The sequence below is a fragment of the Labrus bergylta genome, chromosome 8 (genome assembly GCF_963930695.1).
Source record: "Labrus bergylta chromosome 8, fLabBer1.1, whole genome shotgun sequence".
NCBI lineage: Eukaryota > Metazoa > Chordata > Actinopteri > Labriformes > Labridae > Labrus > Labrus bergylta.
Window position 1 is genome coordinate 21,662,166 of NC_089202.1, and position 12,452 is coordinate 21,674,617.

At 40.8% G+C, this 12,452-nt stretch overlaps 2 protein-coding genes across 3 annotated transcripts; both read left to right on the plus strand.

Moving 5' to 3' along the window:
• Positions 1-71: 71 nt before the first annotated feature.
• Positions 72-4,297, plus strand: LOC114920554 (class II histocompatibility antigen, B-L beta chain-like). Of its 2 annotated transcripts, none has more exons than XM_029278563.2 (5): positions 72-807; positions 1,862-2,134; positions 2,371-2,652; positions 3,621-3,732; positions 3,829-4,297. In XM_029278563.2, exons 1-5 carry the CDS (start codon positions 744-746, stop codon positions 3,878-3,880), a joined length of 783 nt encoding a protein of 260 aa, XP_029134396.1. In that variant the 5' UTR covers positions 72-743; the 3' UTR covers positions 3,881-4,297. The 2 variants fall into 2 exon arrangements, with proteins under 2 accessions (XP_029134396.1, XP_065814292.1); XM_065958220.1 differs by having other exon boundaries at positions 1,862-1,891.
• Positions 4,298-5,322: 1,025 nt separating this feature from the next.
• On the plus strand, positions 5,323-9,314 carry LOC109988841 (vitelline membrane outer layer protein 1). The gene is made up of 4 exons (XM_020640432.3): positions 5,323-5,586; positions 6,334-6,446; positions 7,281-7,587; positions 9,210-9,314. The coding sequence occupies exons 1-4, from the start codon at positions 5,377-5,379 to the stop codon at positions 9,210-9,212; spliced, it is 633 nt and encodes a 210-aa protein (XP_020496088.1). The 5' UTR covers positions 5,323-5,376; the 3' UTR covers positions 9,213-9,314.
• Positions 9,315-12,452: the final 3,138 nt, after the last annotated feature.

Consider the following 12,452-nt stretch of genomic DNA (forward strand, 5'->3'; position numbering starts at 1 on the left):
TAATTTATTGTTGGGATTAAACACGATTTAGATAAATAATAGTTTAGGTGATTACTAGGGCTGTCAAATGATTCTTTTTTATTTTATTTTGTATTTGTGATTAATCTCTGAATTTCAATAGTTAATGTTGACTAATCGCATATTCAAGCTCATATTTCAAATGGCATTATTTTGCATTTCAAAACCAGGTTTTAGGTATTTTACTTCCTGTTTTGAATAGCTGAAACGTCTGGTAGATTGAAGGATACAAGATCAACGTAACCACAGAAAAAAAGGAACATGACCTAATGACCTGGCTAAATTCAGGGGTTAGATTACCATTGGTTTGTGCCTGTGGTTGTGTATTTCTGTTATGATTCAACCTTTCAAACTACAACAAAAGTCGTCCCGTCGAAAAACTAAAATCGGCTCAAAGGAATGGTGAAGAAAACGTGAAATGTTTGAAGTCATGAAGTGGATATTATTTTTTAATCTGTCAACTGAGCTGCTGGGAGTTTTTTTGCAGGTTATTTTCTAATTGGTATGAAGCATGAAAACAAAACTTCCGCAAAGACAAGTCTCGACAAACAGGTTCATCTCAGCACTGCCCATGCAGGACAAATTGCATCATTTATTGTAATGAAGCAGGAAGCTGAATGAGGTTAACATTTTGAGCTTGAGGAGATTTTAGAAACAGAGTCGACTTTGTTTGCTTTGCAGCAGCAGATGAACTTTGTCTTGTAGTTTTTAGTGTTTAAGAGAAGATGAGACTCTTTCTTCTCTGCAGGCTCACAGTCTCTGCTGTTCTACTCTGGGCTACACCAGCAGGTACGTTTTCAGATGTAAACATGTTTGTCCGACTGAAATGATACGGACTGACACACCTAGATCATTTGGCATGTGCTTGTAGATTGATTAACTCTTGCATCTATAGCCTACACCTCAAACAGACCCAAACTGGACTAGGGTTTTCTTCAAAGTCCCCACATTGGGCTTTGATCAGGAGCATAGCAGAAGTCGTGTTGTTGTTTACCTTTATATATCACCTTAAGCTAGTGGGATAGCGTTTTTTAGCATTTGTACTAAGAGTAAAGTGTAGTACATAAAGTTATCCATGTTTTCACTGTTTGACATACAACCATCCCTTTGCCATTTGCTAACTTGTTAGCGAGGTCAACCAGAAGAAGGTCTAATAGTGACTAGCTGCAAGGGGTTTAATATCACCACCTAACTTAGCAAAGTCGGATATACTTCTGTCAATAAATCGATCCTCCCTCGGTGCATGTAAACTGGTACAAGAACAGCAGTCTGGCCTTATCAAGCTGTAGCTGTAGCTTGACTTAACTGTGCATGTGACCATACTTGATTGATATCTGATGATAAGTGCGAACAAAATGCATTTAGCCTAGTGTCCAAAAGATTGGCCGGTCTGATGTTGGTTATTCCATCCATCAGAACCCCTTTCATTTTCCTAATTGAGGCTTTGAATGCCAACTTTCCCATAAGGTCAGAATTTAGAAACAGCCTTTTGGGAGTTGGTGCAAGAACTTCAACCAAGCCCAGTGGCCCTTTGGATTAAACATTTGACTACAATCACCTGGGTGAATGAAAACCTGCAAATCTAATATCTGTAGGTTCTCCGTCATGCAGGTCATGGTTAATTCGAAGCTTGATCCAAAGGCAACTGGTCTTGATTGAAGATCTTGAAAAGCCACATCTTCAACCAAATCCAGCTGCCTTTGGATCGAGCTTCAAAGACATTTAAAAGTTACGTTTGCACAATCCTTCAATTTTGAATTGAGGAACTTGTACAACAAATGCAGCAGATTAATAATGATGTTGTCATGATTGTCCACACTGACTGTCCTTCTGTGTCTTCCAGGTGGATATGTGTATCAGGCTATGTATGACTGTGAGTACGGGGAAGACGACCTCTCAGATATGGTCTTTTTAGTGAAGAACGTGTTTAACAAGGAAATAGTTACGCTCTATGACTCTCGGGTTGGGAAGTATGTTGGCTTTGGAGAAATGGGCATGAGGAACGCCGACCATTACAACTCACAGCGTTGGAAAATGGCGCTCCGAAAAATTCAAGTGGAGATTGTTTGCAGATACAACGCGAAATATTACCAAAGGAGCATACGTGATAGAAAAGGTATATTTTTGAGATTTTCACTCTTGAAAATTAAACAAAACTTTAAAGCAGGAAATGGTCAAACACTTCCTCATCGGATTAATTTGCTTCATTGGAAAAATGGGAAACTGTTCTTCTCTTTCCACTCTTTAATTAAATGACTTGAAGAAAACTATTTAGCCCCTGACTCTCTCTTCTGCACTCTGCCTTGAAGGTCATTTAACTAATTTTATGCTCTAATCATTTCCACGCTCCAGTGCCTCCGGTTGTCAGAGTCCGACAGACCGAGCCAGCGGACTACGGGGAGCAATCCGTGCTTGAGTGCAGCGTTCTGGGTTTTTTTCCTCAGGAAGTGAGGGTGAGATGGCTGAGAGACGGGGTAGAGGTCACCAGTGATGTGTTGTCCTCAGATATCATAGCCAACGGGGACTGGAGCTTCCAGCTGCACTCTTTCCTGGAGTTAATACCCAGGAGGGGGGAGAGAGTGACCTGCAGGGTGGACCACAGCAGCCTGCAAGAGAATCTGGATGTGGACTGGGGTAAGGTTAAGTCTGGAAGCATAAACAGGCTAAAACAGCCTTGATATTTAGATTACACACATTTGAGATATATCTGTTTTACTCATCAGTTTTTAGCTTTTAGTGGTGTTTTCTTGGTGAAGGAACTTCTCGCCTCGCGCTTTGGTCGCGCCCTATGTACGGATTCTTTAGTCCTCCAAACGGGCGGCCAGGGTTTAAGTCTGACCGTCAGGTTCCCGCATGTCATTCTCCTCTCTGAAGGAACTCTTTAGGAACTAAATTGAAAGTGGTTGCATATGAGTCAATTGACTCATACTCAAGAGTCGTTAATTTTACATTTGTGCTAATCTCTTCATGGGGTTTTTCTAGAATTTGTTCACTCAGGACTGGACTTGGGTATCTGTAGTTTTTATAATTTCTGTTTGTATTTTGCATAGTACTGACCAATCACATCTCAGCAGGCTTTGGTGTATGCAGGAAAACTGTATTAGGGCTTTCACATTTGCAGAAAACTCCTGAAAAAACTCCTGATATTTGCAGCAGGGAGGAGCTGTACGTGTGAATGCAAACAGCCAAATTTTAATTCAGCTGTTTAATTACGTGCAGGGAGATTGTAGCGGTCGCAAGCGCTGACTTCTGTCACAGGATTTAAACGTCACCACCCTCTCCAATTGGCTCAGAATGAATTCTCCGGATAATATCCTGCTGCGTTCTCACATCAGCTCACTCCAACTTGCTGCGGAAAAAAAGTTCTAGGGGGCTGGAAGGAGAAGCTTCGGGTGAAGTCCGAGGGAAAATTTCTGATGTTTGCATTCACACATACAGCTCCTCCTGAAGAGTTTTTCAGGAGTTCTCTGCAAGTGTGAAAGCCTTATATGTATGCTCATCTACTATAGATGTCACAAAGAGAGCAGGTCTAGACGATACTCTCTGTTATATTTGTTTCAAAGACCCAAAGACATTGTCACAAATTCTCTGATGTTCTGCAGACACTTATCCGCTGGATGCTAAACGCCTGAAGAAGACATTGGGCATCACTTCCTTCTTATTCGGCTTCAGTGCAGCTTTATTTGGAGGAGCTTACTACTGGTGGAAAAAGAGGTGTGCTGACATCAGTGTGCATGTTGCTCAGAGTTTTGTCGGTGATTGTTTCACAGACCTTCAGGGTTTTTATGACATTTAACTTTTATGTTTCAGGTCCGACTTCAGCCCACTGCGCAGACAAGATCCAACTTCTCCAGAGTTATAAGAAATGTCAGAAGTTTCTGGGTCTCTGCTAAAGTCCTGGATCATGTTAAATGTCAATGACAAAGCTTATTGAACAATACATGCTTGGTTCTGTGGCTGATCTGAAATGGGGATGACATCGACTGTATCGTGAGAAAACTACATGCTGTTTAAATTTTTGAGCAGGCGGCCAACACGGCAGAACTCCTCCATTATCACTTAATTCAACCAAGGACTCAGCTGACATTTTATCTCTCCGCGTTGTGACATTAATCCTTCAAACTTTGTGTGATGATACATTTGACATCAGTTATGGTTCAGACTGAAGCTTACAATAACTGTCTCACCTTGATTTGAAAAATTAATTTCTCTCCATCTTGACTGTATGGATGGCTTTTTATGACTTTTATATTTTTATTATAAAAAATACTTCTTCTTATTCAATTAAATTACTTTAAGCACAGCAACTCACACCACACCACACACACAGGGGTTTCTTTTAACTGACCACACTTATTCTCTCTGGCTGACTGGCAAAGAAAAGCACAGACAAAAATCCTCCATGAAATTCCCCAGGCCGCCCCAGACCCTACACAGATTAAATACAAGTACAGCATGTAAGGAAGCTTAACTTGCTGTGCACAGAAAGTTAACTTTTATGACCAATAATATGACAACGTATACAGGATACCAACAGATGAGGCGCTGACGGCCTTGCGCTTTGGTCGCAATATACAGATGCTTTAGCCCTCCAAGCGGGGGGCCCGGGTTTAAGTCTGACCTGCAGGCTCCCACATGTCACCTGAGTCTCTACCTCTCAGATTCCCTGCTCTATCAACTGACCTGTCCAAATGAAGGCAAAAAAAAAAAAGCTGGAAAAAAACCCAACAACATACCAGTAGCTTGCAAAAGACACCAAAAACATTTGTGGGGAACAAAAGTATACACAAGATAATACGATAAATAAAGGGATGGATATACGTAGATAAAAAGACAAAACAATGAACACCCACTTCTCCCACAGGGAATTGTACAAAAAGGGGAAATGATTATATAAAAATAACCAAAAAGGAAGATAACAAAGAAAGGAGAGGCTGCTAATGACAACGCGATTTGGAGTCCCAAAGTCCTCTGAGACAAACAGAAAACAGAAAATTTCCTGGTAATTTTGTGTCATTATAACAAGAAAACCTTCAAGATACAGAAGCATATTTGACTCTGTTACATACAGTTATGTAAAGATCTTCTTGCTGGTGATGCAGATACAACTTCAAGTCGTGAAGTCAAAAACGTACCAATTATTGAAAGCACACCAGGGACCCTGTGTGTCTAAACATAAGTGATAAAAACCTTTTCTTTTTCCAGCTGTTCATTCCCACGGCGGCCTGCTACTCTGTCAATGATTCTTCCTGATACGAGAGGTCTGTTTAGGAATTGGCTGGGAAGCTATAAGAGCCTCCAGCCTGAAGCCCCGGTTCTTGTTAGTCTGCATGTAACACTGACTCACTCGCTGTCAATATGGCAAGTCTGTTCACCGCGTTGGCCCTGCTGGCTGTGTTGTCCGCTGGTTTTTGTGAGGAGAAAAAGTTCTTGCAGCGTGCCGGCACTGCCTTTAACAGCAGAGAGTACAGATCTCTGCTCACCGTGAGTAATGGAGAGCAGTTTGGGAACTGGACCTGGCCCGAGATGTGTCCGAAAGACTTCTTCGCTGTTGGCTTCAGTTTGAGGGTAAATACACTAAATGTACACCTTCTGTGGTAAGAATAAACATCTTACAGTAAAGTAAACTGGCTCATGACATCATGTTCTCTAGTTAAAAAAAGATTAACACACTCACTCACACAGGGACAGGATCAATGCAATCAACGTAAGGGCAATCAACGAAAGGTCTCACACCAATCAACCAGGTGTGAGACATAAAAAAGTCTCTGACCAACTCAGTGCAGAATTACAAAATAAAAAAAACATCTGAAATGAATGAGGCTGGCTCAGTTTGTCAAATACAAGTGTATGTGGTTCCCTATTCAATCTTTTGAGCACATATTTCATCTGTTTTCTTGTCTGTGCTGCTGCTGCAGTTTGGAAAAACTAACAAAGAGTAAACTTCTCAGAAGACTTAGGCTACTGTCACATTACTGTACAGCCAGTTTGAAGAAGAACAATTGCAGCAACCAAAGAGTGTTTACAATTTCTGTTTAATGGGTTTAATATTTAAAAGGACATTTCAGTAAATCTATCATGTACAGGTGTGTTAGAGGGGCAAATATCTAATCCACAACATGCTCAGGTAGCAACATCATCTTCAACCCTTGTGACAGAATTACATATCGCTCCTTTAACCTGCGTGCAAAATATCTCATGTTGAATTTTTAGGCCAAATTTTGCAGCAGAGATCACAACAACAACAACAACAACAATACAACAAAACCTGTTTGACCTGTGACGCCTTCTGGGAACTGATATGTGTTTCTTCAGGTGGAGTCAAACCAGTACGGGGCTGACGACACCGCCCTGAACGGGATCCGTCTCATCTGTGCCAAGGACGACAGCAGGAGCTTCCTGTACTCGGTTGAATCCCACACTGGATAGTAAGTTTTTTTAAATGGTAAACACAAATAAAGTAACCAATGACTTTACTAATGGTTAAAAATGTTTTATTAATTCTTTGTAGTTACTCTTCTTTTTTTTTAAAGCAAATAAAACTAAAACAAGAAGTCTATAAAATAAAAGAACAGAAAATTAAACATATAGAAGCCCAAAATACAAAATAAATGGATACAAACAGTAAGGCAGGACATGAAATAAAACTAAACAGATTTTCCCAACCTGGTACAGCTGCTCTAAACATTCTAGTGAATATTGCATTAAGTTTTGAGACGGACTGCATGTGGATTGTTGATGTTCAAGTGAAAAACATACCGCTTTAAGGCTATCAAGGTTTACTATGGATTAAAGCAAACTATACTGTACACTAATATAATAATATATAAAGGGAGCCAGAATTCAGTGGGAGGTAATTCAATGTTGGACATTAATGAACATGTCGATAAACACTTTCCTTAACCTTTTTTTTCAGCTTCTCTGCCTCTGGCATGTTCTCATTGACATCTTTGAATATGCAGCTCTTTGTTCCTGTGGCTCGGTCTGTCCTGTGGATTAGCAGCCAATGGGACAAACCGGTCTGTAATATGATGGTTAGATTTAAGTTAGTTAAATTAAGCACTTCTTTGAGAGCAGCAGGAGGCTGGAGAATGGCGGTTTCCCATCTGTTCAGAGGGGAATTAAAAGCAGAACTTCTGCCAGGATTGCAAATGAGATGTTGTTAAACTGACTTAATATCCGTTTAATGTTTCCACCCCCATCTTGGATCTTTTCCTAATTTTGTCCCCTCCTTTTCATCTATTTCCCACTTCCCTCTGCAGTTTTGGTGAATGGTCCAGTCCCCAGTACTGCCCCAGCGGCGTGCTCACCTCCTTCCAGCTCAGGGTGGAGTCTCATCGCGGCCTGTTCGGTGACGACACGGCCGCCAACAACATCAGGTTCCGCTGCAGCAGCAACCCGTTGCTGGAGGGGCCCGGCATGCAGTGGGGGGAATACGGCTACTGGAGCGAGACGTGCAACGACGGAGGAATCTGTGGCATCGAGACCAAGATGGAGGACTACCAGCTGGGCCTGGACGACTCCACACTCAACGATGTGCGCTTCCACTGCTGTGACAAGTATCAGCAGGTAAGCCAGAGTACAGGGCGTTTAGAGAATAAAGATGGTTTCAGTTTGGTTTGGTTTGACAATCAGTTTGGTTTGGTTTGACAATCAAAAATGCCCCAAAGTGTTGTAGATTGGTCCAACCTAAAACTGAGAACCTTAAAGTACTGTAACCATTCACCTGCTGCAGAAAGCAAAGGCAAAAACAACTTCGTTTTACTCTCCAAGGCAGTTCTAAAACAAAATGACTTAGGGTGCATCTGAGATTTAAAAAGGGTGCAGCAGCTAGAGTAACTAGCAACAGCAATGAAAAATAGAGTAGATATTATGGGTCCTTCATGGTCCCCAGTGAGCAGACAGGTCACATGCACCACGTGACCAGAGGTGCAGCTTTTCAACAGGCAAGGCAGGCAACTGCTTGGGGCCCTAGACCAGTGGGGGGTCCCTGAAGGCTGAAAAACTTGAACCAAAACAATGACTGTAAATGTGCAAAATTTGCATTGACAGTAGGAAACCCCCCTAAAATGGTCCCATCTGACAGCACTCACTCTCTTTGCCCTGCTAAGTGATGCATGCATAATTGCTGTTAAAAGTTTGCCAATGACAGTAAACAAAGAAAAATGAAGAGGAATAACCAGTTTGTAGGAGAGAGGAAAAAAAGAGAAAGATGAGTAACCGTCGGCAGACATAGCGGTAATGGACGCCGGTTAGAGGGCTCCAAATTGATTTTTGCCTAGGGCCCAAACAGACTCTAGAATCACCACTGCTCATGACGATCAGATCATTGATGCAATATTACCACGATCTGACTCACTGTCGTCATTCAAAAGCCTTGATTACTTATTGTAAAAAAAACAATCGTTATTTTTTTGCTTTCATTCAATTGAGGGTGCAGAAATTTAAAATGAGGGTGCAATGCCACCTTTTGCTCCCTTGTAGAACTGGGCCTGCTCAAAGAGGAAGATGAGTTATGGTTAGAAACATCTTTGAAAGAACTACACTGTTAAAAAAAAAACCGTATAATTTACGATAAAATACCGCTGTGGTTGCCAAGTATTTACGTTTTGGCAACCGTACATTTTACAGTAGACAACTGTTATTTGTTCATAGTAAATTTCTATAAAAATAACATATACATTATAAACCTTTATACGGTTATTTGCTGTAAAAAAATACATGTTTTCAACACATTATGACTGTGAAAATGTCATTTATGAACTGTTGTTTACCTGTTTACCACGGTGATAAACCTTTTTAGATTTTACAATCTTTTCCTGTTGCCATTTAACAGTTTGTTATCGTATTTTCTACAGACTTTTAATAATAATAATAATAATTATTATTATTTTTACAGTGTATGATAAGGAAACAACAATGTAAAAAGATAAAGGAGAGAGAATCAAAACAATAATAAAGGCACCAAATGTCATACACTGGATAAAAAAAAGGCCTGTACATAAAACATTTCTCTTTGTAAAAACAGTTTCAGTCGGTTGCCATCTCAAATGTTCTTTTGAATACTTTCTAAGCCTTCAACAATGTTCAAAGACTTTTTTCAAAAGAGCGCCTTGTTCGAAATGTATTTGTCTTTGTAAATGTCTATGACAACCTTTTATTGCTCTCATGTTTGATGTTTTAACTTCCAGTGATCAGCAGGTGAACCTGAGCAGACCTAACCAGTTTGATCGAGCCAGTCCCCGTCACCCTGAGCTCAAAGATGCAAAATAATAATAATAAAAAACTCATTTGAATTTCTGCTGCCTCTTTCATGATTTATGAAAAAAACATGAAGGGCTTTAAGTGTTCGGAGTCAAATCCATCCTCATTAAAAAAAACAACAACTCTCAAACATCTTAGATCAGAATTCAGAGCGATATTAATTGACTTGCTCGTGAAAACATGCCGCTCTCTAAAAGTCGAGTGTCACCTTCAGCTGGAGAAACACAAAGATTAAGGAGCATCTCTTCATATCAAGAGCCACTCTTAACATCCTGTCATCCCATCATCACCTCTCATCAACACGAGCACAGCGTGTTTTCATACTCTATCTAACGAACCAATGGGCTTCCAGCAAAGTCATAATAAGGGTGAGCACCAAACAGAGAAGCTGACACAGGCATTTCCCAGAATTCCTGCTGGAACTGAGGTAATTAAGAAATGACGAGAGAGGGGATATTAATTAATTTACAGTTTAAGGCCTGACAGAGGTTGATAAGACACCGATTGGCACGCGCGGAGGTAATTGTGTTAATTAATCGGTGAGTAGTTAATCTGCAGGGTGTGTGCGTGGAGGGTTCGGGGAGGGAACTCGAGGACGTTATCAAACACTGCTGTAATGGTTTCCAGAAGATTTTGCAAGTCGAGGCAAAGCGATTATAGTCTTTAACACACAGATACGGAGAGCCTCTCTGCTCCTGTGAATGAAAAACACTTGCGCTGACCTCAAATCTGAGTTCAAAGTGTACTGGAGTGCACATGTTGGTCTGTGAGGTCAGGTTTGACGAGGAGAACAGAAGTGTGAAGAGAGAGAGCTCAACTCACATAATTAGTTTAAAATGCATTTTTCATCTATCAGTTGTTAATGTCCAATCTTGGGCTCATCGGCTGATAGCAGACAATGATATATGCAAAGGGGTACTGTTGTAGTCAACACCCAGATGTCCTGAGACCAGAGAGCGCCCAGACCGAGACAAGACCATGACTATAAATATCGCAGATCATCATCTTGTTTGCGGGCAAGACTGAGTAAAACTGCTTTCAATTCCGAGACGAGACCGTGACCTCCAAAAAGTGGTCTCAAGACCAAGTGCAACACTACAAGGGGAAGATGACTAACTTTTTGGGTCTTCCAGTGTTGTTGCCATTGGTTCCCGTTTGACCAGCCGGAGTAACAAGGATGCAGTTGGATTTGAGAGAAACTTGAGCTGCACTTATTTCACACTTGACATGGGTCATTATAATCACCTAATAACACCTCCACCTACAGTAGGGTTTCAAAAAAACAGCCAACTTGTCAAGACAACCCTGATGACATCACTGTGAAATCATCAGGTATGTTTTCTTTTACAGCTGAATACTTTTGCTGCATTCATGTGCTCCTTCTGAAGTTCTTCAGACTTCAGTGTGTTCATGTGCTTTCAATTCGGATGCTACGAATATAAATAATATATTTAAGTGAAAGTTAATGTGCAATATTTAAATTATTTAAAAAAATTCAAACCATTGTCAGAACATAAATTCACCGCCATGTTGACGACAAATATGACATCAAGTTGAGCACCGAATTCTTTCCTGAGTTTCTGAGTTGTTGTTCTGACTTTAGCGTTTAGGTGCATTTATCAACTTTGAAACACTGACGTGTCTGACATCACATGAATGCATCATTCATACACCTGGTTTCACAGGACTAATGGTACTCTCAGTTACAAGAAACTGAACTGTGCTGTATATTTATTAAAAGTGGAGTGTCTCTTTAAGTTGTGTAAAAGTTAAAACTTAGATTTACAACAATTAAGAATCAAAAGAGATTTATTTTAAAACTAAAGATGTCAACTTCAGAAAAGCTACAAACTGTCAAATTAGAAAATGGCACCATCAAATGTTTGTTATTTACACAGGTATATATTTAATTTAAACTTTGGCTGATTCTTTTTGTGTTCATCAAATTGTCAATCATTTCACTACCTTTATAAACGCTACAGTCTGTATTTGAAGATCAGAGTAATCCAGCGCACAGGATTGTTCAGATTGCCTTTAAAGTTTAATGCATAGAAAGCATTGGAGCGAACTCGATCCTCAAGCTCCAGCATGTATGCCCAGGTTGAAAGTCTTTTACTGCACATGACTCTGGAAACAGTCACTAGATGGCAGTGCTGCGTCGAGAGGAACTCTATCCCACATCTCTCCAGAAACAACAAGACTTTTATGACATGACACATCATATATAAACACCCTGGACTCATTTTGTGGGTTCACGGATTTCTGGATTGATCCATAATACGCTGAGCACCTGGTCCAGCCCTGCAGCCCTCTGGGTAAAAAAGACCTACAACCTGCATCCAATTAAAATCCACCCCACCCTGAACGCTGTTACTGCACCCTGTACCACAATCATGAAAACATTTTTCCACATATGAGAACTTCATTATTCAAAACATGCTCAGTAAGCTGTTTTGGAGCTTTACCTCTGGGTCCTCCAGTGTCACCTAAAGGATGTAACGCCCCAGGTCGCAAGTTTAATATCCCAACCAACCACAGCCTGGATGTGTTTCTGACCAGCTTAGCGGCTCCTCAGCGGTCCCCAGTCTACTAAAGAGCCATTACTGCCTCCTGCAGTGAACACGATGGATACGGTGTTTGTGGTTTTGGTTGAAGGCAAAGCCTTCCTCTTAATGACCTTACGCTCCCCCGAGCTTTGAGCTCATGATGGATCACAGCCGCACCGTCGGCTCGACTGTAAATACACTTCTGTTCATAAACACTGTAGGGTTATGGTTTCTGGGCTTGATTTTTTTTTTGTAAGATATGGATGCATAGAGGGACAGTTTTGGGGCTGAATTGCCTTGTTTTGACGTAAGGTCGAAACAAATGTTGTTGTTGTTGCTTTAGTGTGTAATAAAGATGATCTATTCCAAGGTTCCTGCAGTAATGAAGGTAATAACCAGATGGAGCAGCTTTAAGGAGAAAAAACTAGTTCCCTTCTCTTTTTCTCTGAGAATAAAAGTGTCCTTTCCCTGCTGCATTCAGCTCCTTTTTTGAGTTTTCATTGTGTTCAGTAGACTGAAGTTGTCATTTCATCTCTCAGTTCCTTTCTTCATAACTCCAAGGGCAGCGTGGACTGTCCTTGTCGCGTACCAGAACTCAACTTTTCCTGAAGAACTTGTTTTGCT

Coding starts and splice junctions, on each gene's coding strand:
- LOC114920554 (XM_029278563.2), top strand. CDS start 744: ATGAGACTCTTTCTTCTCTGCAGGCTCACAGTCTCTGCTGTTCTACTC. Junction 2,135..2,370: donor GAGCATACGTGATAGAAAAG/GTATATTTTTGA, acceptor TCCACGCTCCAG/TGCCTCCGGTTGTCAGAGTC. Junction 2,653..3,620: donor GAATCTGGATGTGGACTGGG/GTAAGGTTAAGT, acceptor GATGTTCTGCAG/ACACTTATCCGCTGGATGCT.
- LOC109988841 (XM_020640432.3), top strand. CDS start 5,377: ATGGCAAGTCTGTTCACCGCGTTGGCCCTGCTGGCTGTGTTGTCCGCT. Junction 5,587..6,333: donor CTGTTGGCTTCAGTTTGAGG/GTAAATACACTA, acceptor GTGTTTCTTCAG/GTGGAGTCAAACCAGTACGG. Junction 6,447..7,280: donor GTTGAATCCCACACTGGATA/GTAAGTTTTTTT, acceptor TTCCCTCTGCAG/TTTTGGTGAATGGTCCAGTC.